The sequence below is a fragment of the Mytilus californianus genome, unplaced genomic scaffold (genome assembly GCF_021869535.1).
Source record: "Mytilus californianus isolate M0D057914Y unplaced genomic scaffold, xbMytCali1.0.p SCAF_3, whole genome shotgun sequence".
NCBI lineage: Eukaryota > Metazoa > Mollusca > Bivalvia > Mytilida > Mytilidae > Mytilus > Mytilus californianus.
The window spans coordinates 46,986,800-47,001,161 of NW_026262679.1; the positions used below are offsets into that span (position 1 = coordinate 46,986,800).

The 14,362-nt window shown below is 31.5% G+C and overlaps 1 protein-coding gene across 2 annotated transcripts; it reads right to left on the reverse strand.

Moving 5' to 3' along the window:
• Positions 1-530: 530 nt before the first annotated feature.
• Positions 531-14,362, reverse strand: LOC127734703 (peptide-N(4)-(N-acetyl-beta-glucosaminyl)asparagine amidase-like). Of its 2 annotated transcripts, none has more exons than XM_052244710.1 (5): positions 14,040-14,362; positions 10,291-10,491; positions 6,539-7,730; positions 6,004-6,108; positions 531-3,950 (listed from the first exon to the last, which is right to left on the reverse strand). In XM_052244710.1, the coding sequence occupies exons 1-5, from the start codon at positions 14,073-14,075 to the stop codon at positions 3,778-3,780; spliced, it is 1,707 nt and encodes a 568-aa protein (XP_052100670.1). In that variant the 5' UTR covers positions 14,076-14,362; the 3' UTR covers positions 531-3,777. The 2 variants fall into 2 exon arrangements, with proteins under 2 accessions (XP_052100670.1, XP_052100669.1); XM_052244709.1 differs by lacking the exon at positions 14,040-14,362 and adding an exon at positions 11,858-12,115.

Sequence of the window (14,362 nt, forward strand, 5' to 3'; positions counted from 1 at the left end):
CTCCATTCGTTCATAAGTTTGTTCCATGTTAAATTCGATTTCACAATTGGACAATGTATTGAACTTGTGTTAAAGAGGTACTAAAACGCTAAAATCATGTTTGTCTTATTCTAAAGTTCGTATTTAACGTTTAAGAATGCAAAAAACCCGATAAAATTCCGTTTTGTAATTATCGAGATATTTGCAAATTACTGTCAGTTTGTCATTTGAACACCTGAACGATTTAGTAAAACACGCCACTACAACTCACTACTTATATCCAACGGAAGTGACGCATAGTGGGTCATATACATTAGAGACAGATTGTAAACAGGTCAGTTCGCAAAGTGAAAGTACTATCGTAAAGGTGACATTGCATTTAGAATATTTATTGACGTTTATTAATTTGTTATATTCCCATAATTAACCATGGGAAATATTTTTTACCATACAAGGGATTAAACCAAAGACTTGCAGCTGTTATAATTATATGACTCTAACATCACTGGATAGCACTGTGAGGTACTGGTATAGAAATGAAGACAAAGAAATGCTATTATCTTTCATTTATTATGTTGTCAAATGGAGAAAAAAAATCAAATTTGATCATTAACAATAAAACACACTTTTTAATACTTCAGTTACACTATTATAATCATTATTTAATAAAAAAAAAAACAACATAGGCTACACTTAAATATATTTATTTCCTTAATATTTTTAAGGAGGTAGACAAAAAGCAAAAAGAGATGTTCATTAGTAAATCGAAAGTTTTTCCAGGAAGAAAAAGAAAGGTAGCATGCTCTTGAAAATACTTGAAACTTTGTAATTCAGCAGTAGAAAATCAAAAACTTGCTTTATTCATTGAAACAAGTCTTTTGTAAAAGTTTTCCTTCTTCAATTGTAAGAAAATTATACAGAGGATTCATTAACCCAAAACAAAATTCAACAACTGAAACCAAATAGTAACTAAAGATAAAGTATTTGTGGCCTATATCTAAAATAGCAACAATTATCTGACTGTACAATTGTCATTTCAAAATGAAAAAAAAATATCTGATTAGCTTAGTGTAGTAATATATGTGATGACAATCAATTATACTGCTTCATAATTCTTGGCCTTTTCAGATAATAAGTGAAACTTAACAAGCTGTGGAAAGTAATTTTTAAACTGTTTTATATGAGAACAAAATGAAGGTAGTTGCATCAGACAACAGGTTCTGATTAAGAACTTAAGATATTCAAAAGAGATTAAAATTTTATCAATATTTGACAAAAGGAAAAGGTCAAATGTGTTTGCTACAACCTAAGGGATGGAATTCAAGGTAATTCAAGAGTACAGTAGGTACCTCTGTTATCATGCTAGTTTTTGAAGTTTCAAGCTAGGACTTTAGTTGTGTTTTTAGTTTCAAGCTAAGACTTTCATTTTTGTTTTTAGTTTCAAGCTAAGACTTTCATTTTTGTTTTTAGAGTTTCAAGCTAGGACTTTAGTTTTGTTTTTAGTTTTAAGCAAAAACTTGAGTTTTTTGTTTTTAGAGTTTCAATCTAGGACTTAATTTTTGTTTTTACAGTTTCAAGCTAAGACTTTTGTTTTTAGAGTTTGAAGCTAGTACTTCAGTTTTGTTTTTAGAGATTCAATCTAAGACTTTAGTTCTGTTTAAGAGCTTCAAGTGAAGACTTTTTAAAAAAAAATGTGAAATCAGTATAAAAGTAGTTAAAAAGCTGCAGTTTGGTAGCATTAATTAAGTTACTGAAATATTGAAAAAATAGAAGCTAGATTTTAATAAGTTGATCAAGATTATATTTCAATGGTTGTGGCTATTTTGAGCATTACAATTTTCTGACTTTCAATCGGAAACACATGTCTCCTAAATTACGCAGACAAGTAATACCATCATCTGTGTAATAGGAACTCAAATGTTAGTAGAAATCACTTTAGAGATGACGTAGGAAACAGGCTTAAATATATTAATTAGATAAACAAGGTAATCAGTGTCAAAAAATCTAAAATGATGAGTGGTTGAAAAACTTGATCATAATATTTTAGGCAGAAGCTACAGTTATCTGCAGTTATCTGCAGCCAAGATAGATTTATCAGAGCCTCCCTCATTAGGGGGGCACCAAAAGGCAGCCTACTTCCATATCTTTTTAAGTGATATTTGAGGAATAACAAATTTGCCTTCATCTCACACATTTTATAATAGACAGTTTTGTTGCAAGGACATTGAAGATAATGCAAATTCAGTCTATGTACATCTAGTATTTACAGTATGATACTGATTGACTTCTGGTTACTGTTACACAATGTTTGCTGTAAAAAATTTAAATGGAATATTACAAAGTTTCATAATTTCTGAATTCTTATTACAGTCTTAGCTTGAAAATTTATGTATATAAACACAGATCTTGTACCCATTTCAATTCCCTTGAAGAAAAATTTCTATTAACTAGCCAGGACAGGACTGCATTTGGTCTTTTTTTTTCTTTTTTTTTATAAAAAAGAGGTTCTATTAGTGTATTGGTAATTTAAATTCTTTTAGCTGTAAAAATGCCATGAGGTTACGGTTCACATATAAACCCTAGAAGCACTTAGGACTCTCATATAATTTCAAAAATGATGCTTGGATAAGGGGAAAAAAAGGTACAGTTAAAACTTTAAATTTAATTCTAAATCTTTTACATGATAATTTATAGATGCCAATGAATTCAATCATTCATACACATCAATTTCATTAAAATTAAGACAAAGCTATGGTAGCTTTCCAATGTACATTAAATTATAAAGGTATTTATACAGACTATCACATACATAGCTTTTTTTTTGTCAAAACACACATACATACACATTGTCTAATGAAAGACTAAATCGATAATAGAAAAAATAAAAAAAGAAGTAAAAATGTTGACCAGAATTTCATCACAATGATTGTTCTTACAATGCTCCTTTTAAAGTTTGCTTAAGAAAAAAACTTCAAAATAAAGAGGGGTGGGGAATTATGATATTCATGTCATCTAAAAATTGTAGTTGTACATTTTTCCCATCACATTAAGAGGGTTTTTTTCATAGGGGATAATCATCTGATCCTGTCACCCCAAAAAAATAAATGAAAATTAAATGTCTGATCAAATTTAAAAATCTCAATAACATTAATATTCAATCATATTTTTAATTAAATTGAAATAAGTATTATGTTTTCAAAAAATTTGCCAGATCCCTGTCCTTGGTCTAAATTAATGGTCATCCTTAAAACTATTGAATTTCATATTCAGAAGTCATGCATCAGTATTCCAAATATAATATTTACAATATCAAACTATTTTTTTCCATTAAAAACACATTTATAAACATCAATCATAAGATTTCAAGCTTCATAAGTATAAATATCACTTTCTTTGTAATATGAAAAAATTGTAAAAGTAAACATTTTGAAAATATAATTTTAAATAAATAATAAACATATTTATAAATATAACCATACACAGGCAAAAACTAAAACTTCTTAAGTTAATTATCATTGTATAATGATTATCTGAAGGATCACAAAATTAAACAGCACTTTGTAATAAATTGGAGATGCCAAAATGTGAGCTTACTATAAATCGATTTTATTGCACATGACGACACTTTCAAAAATATCAAATCAGCAATTCCAGTTTAACTAGCTATAGGTTAAATCTATGAATGTGTCCAAATAATTGAAAGAAAACTACCAATTTTGATTTTTTTTTTTCATTGTCTCCTATGTAACAACTTAAAAAAAACGTTGAAAAACAATAATTCTATTCAAAACAAAACACTTAAGCAAAATGTACTTTCACTTCAAACGGATAGAATTCCAAATCAGATACAGACTGGCGGAATAGCTGGGTATGTTGCCATGAACTATCTCCCTTCCCTTCACTCAGATCTGCTGTGATTGTCATACCATCTTCTCCTTCAAGGTCATGTACTGTCTGAAATTCATTACTTCCTGAAAAGAAATATTTAGCCTCGTTAAAATAGACCAATCATACAAAATTCAAATGGAAAACTAATTCAGTTAAAATGCTTTAAGTTTAAGATCAATGCAAGATCATGACTGATTCATTTATTAAAACATACATAGCATCCAGGGAAATCAATAACAATCTCAAGTTTATGAAGACATAATAAAATGCTTCGATGAGCGCAGCCTGATACGACCGCAGAGGTCGAACCCTGAACAGTTGGGGCAAATTTGGACACAATATTCAAGCTTAATACTGTATGAATTTGGATTGTGATCAAATTTTTTACATAATTTAGGTTTCTGACACAAAATAAATGTGGTCAAAGATCTTATAAATCTATTGCGCAATACTGTGCAATTGAAGATTTCTTCTTGAAACTTTTCAAAAATTCGAAATTTTAAAAATTTTGAAAAAAAAATATGAATCACTTTAAAAAAATTAAAACTCAATCCCAGCCTTCCCTTTGTTATATGGAACCTTGTGGTACAATTTCAGAGAGATCCATACACTTACACACAAGTTATTGTCTGGAAACTAGAAAAATGCTTGTTTTTGGCCCCTTTTTGGCCCTTAATTCCTAAACTGTTGGCCCCCATAACCCCAAAAATGAATCCCAACCTTCTACTTGTGGTATTAAACATTGTGGTACAATTTCAGAGCAATCGAAATACTTATACACAAGTTATTATGCTGAAACTAGAAAAATGCTTGTTTTGGGCCCCTAATTCCTAAACAGTAGGGACCATCATCCCCAAAATCAATCTCAACCTTCCTTTTGTGGTATTGAACCTTCTTAAAAATTTCATAGAGATCCATTCACTTAAACTAAAGTTATTGTTCGGAAACCAATGTGTCTTCGGACAACGACGCAGACATCATACCATTATACGATCCCAAAAAATGTTTTGCGGTCGTATAAAAAAGCAATTTCTTACTTTATAGGGGTACATACAGTAAATAAATATACGTAATCAAAGACCGCCCATTTGGGGGAGAGCTTTGTGGATAACACTGAAGTCCTGTGCTCTTCTGATTGGTAGATAATGTTCATAATAAATATTTTTTGATAGATGGATCAAAACTAAGGTTGAAAAAAATATAAAAATAAAAAAATGAATGGTGAATGCACTTAACTTTTTTACTACAGGGTTGAAAAGTAATAGGGGTCAATATAGGAATTTAGTGCAAATCTACAGTATTTGTAAACAAGGCCATGTTCATTGCCCAAAAATGTCGCATTGCAAAAGATGGGACTACATTTGTATTTTAATGAATGATATATATGAAAGCTTCTGATTTCTAAAGGTAAACCTGGCAGGTATAAATTTAATTCAAGACATAGGTTTGCATTAAAGCCAATGGGAGATTTTTGACTGAATTTACCCCTATAAGAAATTAGAATAATAATATATTCTTTTCGTTCAACAAGGTTAATCAAGCCACTTTAAGACTTTTTAATTTTTTGTAACAAATATTTTGATTTGTTGGGATGGACATAAATGTTCATGTAAACCGGGGTACCCTTTGTAATGTTTCAAGGTTTGGGACATTTGGGGATATCATGTGCATACATGTATGTATGCAACTGCTCATTGGTAAAATTTTGTATACATGTACATACATTGTACAATACATTAATTTTTACATTTATTATTTTCAAACTGATATTTCAGACACATCAAGTCAACAAGATAAAATCCTCCTACGGTTAAAGGGTTAATCATCAACCAAACAATTCTATCATTCTTATTTTTACATCTTTCCCATACACAAAATGATTCAAAATCAAGGTCATGTTTTATCTTTACTGAATACATATCTTAAATTTATGTGACATAAAATCGATCAAATTCTATAAAGACTGTTTGTTAACTTTAAATTATTATATAGTTATAAACTGTCACAGATTTCTTTTGATGTGGAAAATAATTCAAACAATAGCGATAAATTATACTTAAGAAGTAAAAATATACATGGTTTAACTGCAAGTAAATTTTATAGGTACTTGTATTACACAGTAAAATGCAGTTTTACCTTTTAACATTGCACATTTTGAATCACTACATAGCCGCCAAGAGATCACACCATTTTCATACACTGCACTACTAATTCTTACTTCTAGTTTGCTAATCTTTAGACCTGTAAAATAACTGTATCTTTAAAATGAATCCATTCCATCATTCTCTAAAGGGTTTTAAATGTTCTAAATTAAATATTCCTTTTATATTTGGATCCTCAAGCATATACAAATATTATAATAGCTGTATTAAATAAGTAATAGCAATTTACTGGTACATACACATTGAAAGTCCCTTTCTTTTCATACATAATCAAAGCTGTCAAAAAAACATGCTCAATATAAAATTTTAACAAAAATATTTAAATACTGTACAGCTGAAGTTTTATCATCTTTAATCTTGAAATGACTAGATTTCTGCTATAAATCTAGATTTTATTTCCCATTTTCTGTTTAAAAAAAAATATCATAGAAAAGTATGATTTGACATTGTCATCAAATTGAACATACATGTAAGTACTATTTTACATTTGGCAAATCCGCAATCTATACCTTTGAAATCAAATTTCCATGTCAATGATGACCTTGGTGACCCTTCCTTTCTTGCAAGGTAGACCATCTTCCAATCTTGTTCCTCCTTTCTAAACATTTCCTCACATTTAAACAGACATGAAGAAAAGCCTACAACTTTATCTGCATCCAAATCACTCATTCGTACATATTCATCTTTTGCACAACTATATCTTATATGGAATGTTTTGGATTTTTTCTCGTCTTCCGTCATATTGAACACATATTCAGGTTTGGATTCAGCAGAAGTTGTACCTACTTCACCTCTGGCTTGTCGCCATGCCAATGATCCAGTTGTCCTTCCTGATAGATTCTGTCCTTCGGTTGACTTAGGGGTCATGAATTCCACTAACTCTGTTAATAATCTATTAATCATTTCTTGTTTTCTATTATCAGTTACACTAGATAACTTGCCATTCCACAGCTTATGTAACACTTGAACAAGCCATGTTTCTCTACATTCATGTCTTCTAGTTAATAATTCAGAATGTTTAGACGAATATCGCCATGTGACATCTTGAACTTCGTCAGCAGAAAAAGCCAGAACATAAGTTAACTGCTTCCCCCAGCCAGATTCATACAAAAGAGGTTTATCACAGATATTTTCACAGGGATCACAATGTAACCACCGTTTTTGTGAAGGAGAATACACTTCTGTCCATACATGATCTGTCCAGTCCAGCACATATCTAGCTTCAAATCCCATAGCTCTACAACAAAGTGTAAAACAGTTTGCCCATTCTCCACAACGACCACATCTGGTTTCCAACAATTTCTCTGGACTGTTATATCGGGGAAATCGTATAAACTTCTGACACTTTTCACATTTGTAATTTTCAACACGACCCGCTCCCCACCTTGAATCATCAGCAGTAGGAGTTACCATTCCAACACTTGTTGGTTTGCTATCACAAGTATCACATGGAGGTGCATCAACCCATTTAAAAAAGGAGTTTTTAAACCATGCTAAAAGTTCTAGGATCAAACAATCTCGTATTCCAATGTCACCTACATTACCAGACTGTGCTAATGCCTGAAACGATTTCTGTGCTTTCTCTATTAAATGCTGTGTTGGTATAACATGTCTTGCTTTGGCCTGGAGACCCTGATTTTCATATTTCAAAACATGAGACAAGTTACTCTCAATCTTTTGGAAAAACTGACGTTCTAATTGCTGAAAGAAACAAGAGAGTATTGAATAAACAAAAGAATTTCAGTTGAATATTTGCAATAAATCTAACATTCATCTTCATCTTTTGAAATTATTTTTCTAGAAAACAACAGTATAACAAAACATATCAGAAAAAAATCTCAGTAAAACCCCTTAATGAAATAAGTATTAGTATGACCTGTAGAAGATGTCTATGGTTAAACACTGACAGTTTGCTATTCACTAACAGTGCCTGTTTCAAGCAAAGAACAAGTACTGTGTATCATTATTCGTTGGATACCAATTTTGTGGATTTCCTTGCTACAGGTCAACCTCAAATTCAAATGGTCAAAGAATTGAAAAAAGTAATAAAGGCTTGTATGCAGACTTTGGAACAACCACGAAATAAAAAATCCACGAAAATCCAAGTCGTTCTCAATCCAGGAAAATTGATATCAAAGAAGAAAAAAAAATTTACAGTAATATTCCAATAGTTGTATATTAGTTTTGCTACATGTGTACATGCACTTGTTAATGATGTTTATTGAAGTTAGCTAACTAAATCAGATTGTAACACATAATATTTTTTAACTTCTTCCATTTATTTTGTTGGCTTTTAGAGTTTGACATAATGTATGTAATTGAAGTTTTCGAACACAGGCAAATTGAAAATTTTAATTACCTGATGATTTATATGTAGGGAAACAATTTCACCTCATCTCCTTTTTAAATAATGCATTAAATTTCATATACAGATGACCAAATGTAAGGCATGCTTCAGATGCAAATGAAACTAGAGGATCTAAAGAGCCTGTGTCGCTTCCCTTGGTCTATATGCATATTCAACAAAGGACACTCTCCAACATTGTAGACGAGAATAGAATTCATGAAAAAAAATCTCTGTTTTGTTGATCTCATATTGCTGATCATTTGGTCTGTTTAGTTTTTCTCTATCTTCTTTAGTTTTTGCTCAAAACACAAAAAAGGGTAAAAAAAATCCTCATTCAAGGGCAATCGCTCCTATAAAGAGTGACAGTGTACTAACTATATGGGCAAAATTTGACTTGTTAGTAGATCTTGCCTTGCTGATAATGTTTTGTGATTTATAGTGTCTACTTATCTATTTTAATTTTTATCATATAAGGCACAACGCAAAAAAATGGTAAAAATCACCATTAAAGGGCAGACAATTTCATTTCCTTCATGTTGTCTTATTAGTAGAACTTGTCTTGCTGATCATTAAGGAATGTAAAGTTTCTCTCTATCTACATGTATTATAGTTTTCAAAATAATAGGCAAAAATGAAAAAAATGGTAAAATTTGTCATTAAGGGCAATAACTCCTATCAGAAGTCTTCTGACAATTTTGACATATATAAACAATTGGTAGAGCTCAACATTCTGAACATTTTTGCCCGTCAGATTTTCACTATTTATAACAGTTTTCAAAATAATAGTCAAAACTTGCATTTTACCCTTATGCTCTATTATTAGCCATGTCGACCATCTTGGTTAGCAGGCGGGGTCATCGGACACATTTTTAAACTAGATACCCCAATGATGATTGTGGCCAAGTTTGGTTAAATTTGGAACAGTAATTTCAGAGGAGAAGATTTTTGTAAACAGACATCCACGCTGACAGACGGACACTAAGTGATGAGAAAAGTTCACTTGACCTTTCGGCCAGGTGAGCTAAAATGCAATACTGTACCATCAGCTAACTCAAAGTTTTTGAAAAAAAAATTTGTAGTTATATCATATTTTGACTTAATTTAATACATGTACATATACATTGACTCAAACTAAAAATCTTTAAATATCTATCTTATTTTAGTAAATAACTATGACAGTTTATTCCATTTAAATTCACTTGAAGAAGCAAACAAAACATTTTAGTCATAAAATTGTGTCAATGTCAATAGTTGGCCATAATTTAAGATTCCTAATTCAACAATTGTACATATATATTTCTTTCATGTGTGATTTCTATTTTATTTAAAAAGACATTGTGTATATGTAAACGGTTAAAACCAGTGTAGTGTTTCCTGTGATAAGCTGAAGGAAGGATGTTTTGTTATCTCTTAAATTTTATCTTGATTTATAATATTTCATTTTCCATTAATCTGTCATTTCAAAGACAGATAAAAAATCTAAAATACATTAATTTGGTTTGTCCCTGTACTTTACATAGTATTTTTGTAGGTAAAAAGGGATGTTTTTCCAGTCTAATGGCAATGCATGTATATTTTTTTTTTACAAACATTTCATCATTTTTTTTAGTTTAATATTTAACTGGTTCAAGTTTTTGATGATATGGAAGTAGTGGTAATTTGTTACTTCTAATTATAAGTTGATAAGTTTCAGGTACAATAGGGTTTTTTACAAGTCTATGTACACATAGGAGTAACCTATAATTTGGAGGTAATAAATGTGGCCTTCTTTTATTTTAGGGGTCCCAACCCATTTGAGCTATACAAAACTATCATTAACCCTAATTCTTATTACATAAACCCATACAATGAACCTGTTTTAAGCAAGTGGTTGTTGTTCTTGATTCATGGTTTGTAGATGTATATGCACGTTACCTGATAATTTTGAAGTATAGCAGAAGAAGTTGAAGGTCTTGGTTGAGAAATTGGTCTGGCTGGTTGTACACTACCACCTGCAGCTTGAGGTCCATTTATAGACATAGGTGAAACCTTCTGTATTTCCTGAAGTAGACTGTCTCGAATGGTCTTAACCTGAGAGGTTGGAGAGGTTCTTGGCAATGTGAGATATTCTCCATCCTAAAAATAAAATAAAACATTAATGAAAGCCCATACCTACATGTACTGAACAACAAAGGATGCAGAAATTGTTTCACATAATTCCTATCATTTTAGGAATTATAAGTCATGGTAATTTTTTCAAAGTGTCAAATTCATACCAGAATTCACAACATAAAGCCAAAATTTGTTTTCCAAACTCATTCAATTCTCAAATTATAATTTCTTGAAAAGCTTTGTTTTCCAAAGTTCCAAACTCTTCATTGAACTCATAAATAATAATTTCTGGCAAAGCTCCCTGTTGGGTCTCCTCTTCTGAATCTTCCTGTTTGGCAGCCTGGGAGAAGACACTTTTCCTTTAAATTTAGAAGTGTGGTGACCCCTGGTCTCTGCTCTTACTCCTGAATGGTGCGTGCTTAGCAGAGAAGCAGCAAATATCAGTTTTAGTGTCTTTGGTTTGGTCAGGCAGGGGTTCCAGCCCAAGACCTGCACTCAATGTGAGTACACTACTACAATACTACCTAGGCAGTTACTTGTGAACTGAATGTTTTAAGACAATTTTTACATACAAAGGGGAAATAACTCAATATTTTATTCAAACAATAGCCAGATTCCCATTCAGTTGTTTCCACATTTTCTGTATTCAGCGTCAAGAAATCTAGATATTAATTATTTCAAATCATTAAATATAAAACATGCATAAAAGTGTGTTTTTCAATATACGTGTATTCTAATTATTCTGATAGAAGAAAATGATCATTTCAATTTGTTCAAGACACTTAATATAATCAGATGATGGAGGGATTAGCTCATCCCGTATGCTCTAAATTGCTCTTATATTTACATCATTAATTTACTTCACTGTTGTGACACCGTTATGATTCTGTGATTGTAACAAAATGTTCAGATTCATAAATACTTTTAAAATATTTGATTGGCACTGATTTTAGAACTTGTCCCAGACATTTCTGATATAAACCTATGATATAAGTTTTATAAAAATCTGTACAGGCGAGAGCGCTAACAAGACCTGACAGACAGAGGCATGGACATACACCCAGTACTTCTATGTCCCTGCAACGGGTGGTGCAGGGGCAAATAACTGTAATGAATTGACTTTTTTTAATGTGAATTTACTGTTTTTTACTTTCTTGTCGCTAATTTTTTCTTCTTGTTGATAATTTTTTCCTTCTTGTCAGTAGTTTTTTTCTTGTCGCCAATTAGTGAGACCGACAATTAACAGTTGATACATACTTTTTCAAAACACATATATTCAATTAAAATTAGTCTGGTATAAACAGAAGGATTAATGGAATTTGATGAAGCCAATTGACATGATTGAATGGTCAACAATGTGGTGTTTTTGACATAATTTCTTGGTAAATACCTCTTGAAATCCCATTTCAAAGATACATTCAAGAGCTCCGACAACCGGTAAAAGTTTGGTTTCCACAGTTGGATTTCCTAGTCTTATTTTGCGATATTTTTCTTCATTTGGATTACTTAGTATATTGTCTGCAAATTTCAAAATTATTTTAGCTGCCTGAACAAAATCGTCTTTCGAATTTTCAGTTGAAAGAGATCTTATACTTTGAGGGATCGGTGCCATTCTTTACCGGAAGTGTACGTGTTACCAAATGGTATGAGTAAAGGAAAGATTTTTCTCGGACGACTAGATTTTCCGGGGAAGCACGATCGTCGATCCTCCGAACTTTCCCGAGACCAAGTGACACTATATTCATGTCTGTTCAAATATACCATTTATGGATAATATATTATAAAAGGGAACTGGACAACAGACAAAGTCTATATAAATCATCTCTCATAACAAGGTGGAACAAGACATCTGATATGTACCTGAAATAATTAACACCGTCATATGGGAGCACTGATTAGTCAATCCACCAGTAATGGATGTGCTTAATTTAAATCCAGGTCATTTGACCTCTTTTTGAAAGTCAATTTGTCTCATTGGCAATTATACCACATCTCCTTATTTTATATATAGATGTAATAATTTTTCAAGACTCAAAATTTAAACACGCTGGCAGACTAAAAGGCATGATAATCTGAGTCGAAATCAATAATATAATCATAAAAAAGAATACATTAATGGTGGAGCTAAGGCAGATTTAGGGGATGCAGGAGGCCCATGCACCCCCTTATGGAGCTAAATATATGTATTTTAAGTTAATGCATAGACTTTTCACTATCCCACTCCAGGAACATATATATTGACTGTTCCCAGCCCACTCCTAGCTTTGTCTTGTTGGTTCCCAGGATTTTTTTTTTAAATCCCGCATCTGTGGAGTGCCGATAATAAAAAGGCTTGCTGATGATGCATTCTTCCTGGAATGCCTACATTTTATAAAATATCTATTCCTCTAATGACAACACAATAAATTGAAATGCATGAAATAAACTTTATAAATTTCGTTCGTTTACCATCATCAGAAATGCTCAAACCCAAATATTTGAAAGTCTGGGATGTATCATACTAACATAGAAAAGTAAGGAGCGAAAGAGACATAAAAAGAATAGCCAATTAAATTCATCAAAGGTCAAGGTTGCCCGAAGGAATTGGAACCTTACTTTCTTCATAAATTTCCTACATCATCGGGCCACTGTGTGAGAGAAAACATTAGAATTCGGTAAACACGAAGTTGATGAGTGATGGACGTGAAATCGCATCACAGGTAAAGCATAGTTGATAATTTCTGTATCATTTGGTCTCTTGTGGAGAGTTGTCTCATTGGCAATCCGAGACATACCACTGATGATCTTCTTTTTTTGATAATCACATTGGTTAAGCATGTTAAGGTTGATAACAAATTTCAGAAAGCAGTCTGATTAATCATTTGTAGTTTTTGATAAAAATGCAACGAAAATGACGGACTGGACGGGCACGCAGTTGGACGGACCAGGAACATATATATATATATATATATATCGGGGAGTCCGAGATTTTATCAATTTTATACTAAAAAGCCTGTCAGATTCATTTCCCGTTAGATATACTGTTCCCAGGACGGACAGAGCCTACTCCAGCATGATAAACCCCTTTCGGGTGGGGATATAAAATGACATACATTTGAACATTAATCGACATTTTATACAGATTTTTAAAATATAACAATCAATTCGAGGAAAGTGAGACATAGATAGCCAATTCTATATCAGTCACTTCTTCAAAAAGAATAATTATTTTTTCAGTGCTGGGCATATGCATATTATTATGAATATGAATGTAGCTAATCTAAACTCAATTACACGTGTTTGGTGGTTTCCTAAGCAAATCGTGCTAAAATCAACCGGTTTCATAATAGTATCTATGTCTATGACACAGTTTTTCCTAACTAGATTAATCCATTTTAACGAATTTATACAATTACTTCCCTTTATACGGCTGTACAAAATCATTTTTATTTAAATGAACAATCTTTGTAATACTGATAATGTTCGGAATAAGTATTTAAATGAAATAATATTTAGTACTTTATAAAAATATGTTCCGGGTATAATTTTGTTGTATTGTATTTTAAGTTGAAGAAGTTTTATTACAGAAATACCTTTTCACTTTCTGAATTCGAGAAAAATCGCTTCATTTATATGTCCATATTACAGCGCACATCTAAGCATATTAAAAATATGCACATCTACATATGAGTTTTTGCATCTGTCACTATTTAAATAGTGACTGGACGACATTTAAATATCTCCATTCTGTTTGAATACGATTTCCATCATGCATTAAGGCTGTTTTATCAGTAAAATAAATAACGAAATTCCTCGAAAAAACACAACAACAGTTACCCATTGACAAATTTCACGACAACAAACACAAAGCTGCAGTAAAGATTGAATAAGGAAACAGTTTGATCCACAAACATTG

Coding starts and splice junctions, on each gene's coding strand:
- LOC127734703 (XM_052244709.1), bottom strand. CDS start 12,079: ATGGCACCGATCCCTCAAAGTATAAGATCTCTTTCAACTGAAAATTCG. Junction 7,731..10,290: donor CTATACTTCAAAATTATCAG/GTAACGTGCATA, acceptor TGTTTCTTTCAG/CAATTAGAACGTCAGTTTTT. Junction 6,109..6,538: donor ATGGAAATTTGATTTCAAAG/GTATAGATTGCG, acceptor GTTATTTTACAG/GTCTAAAGATTAGCAAACTA.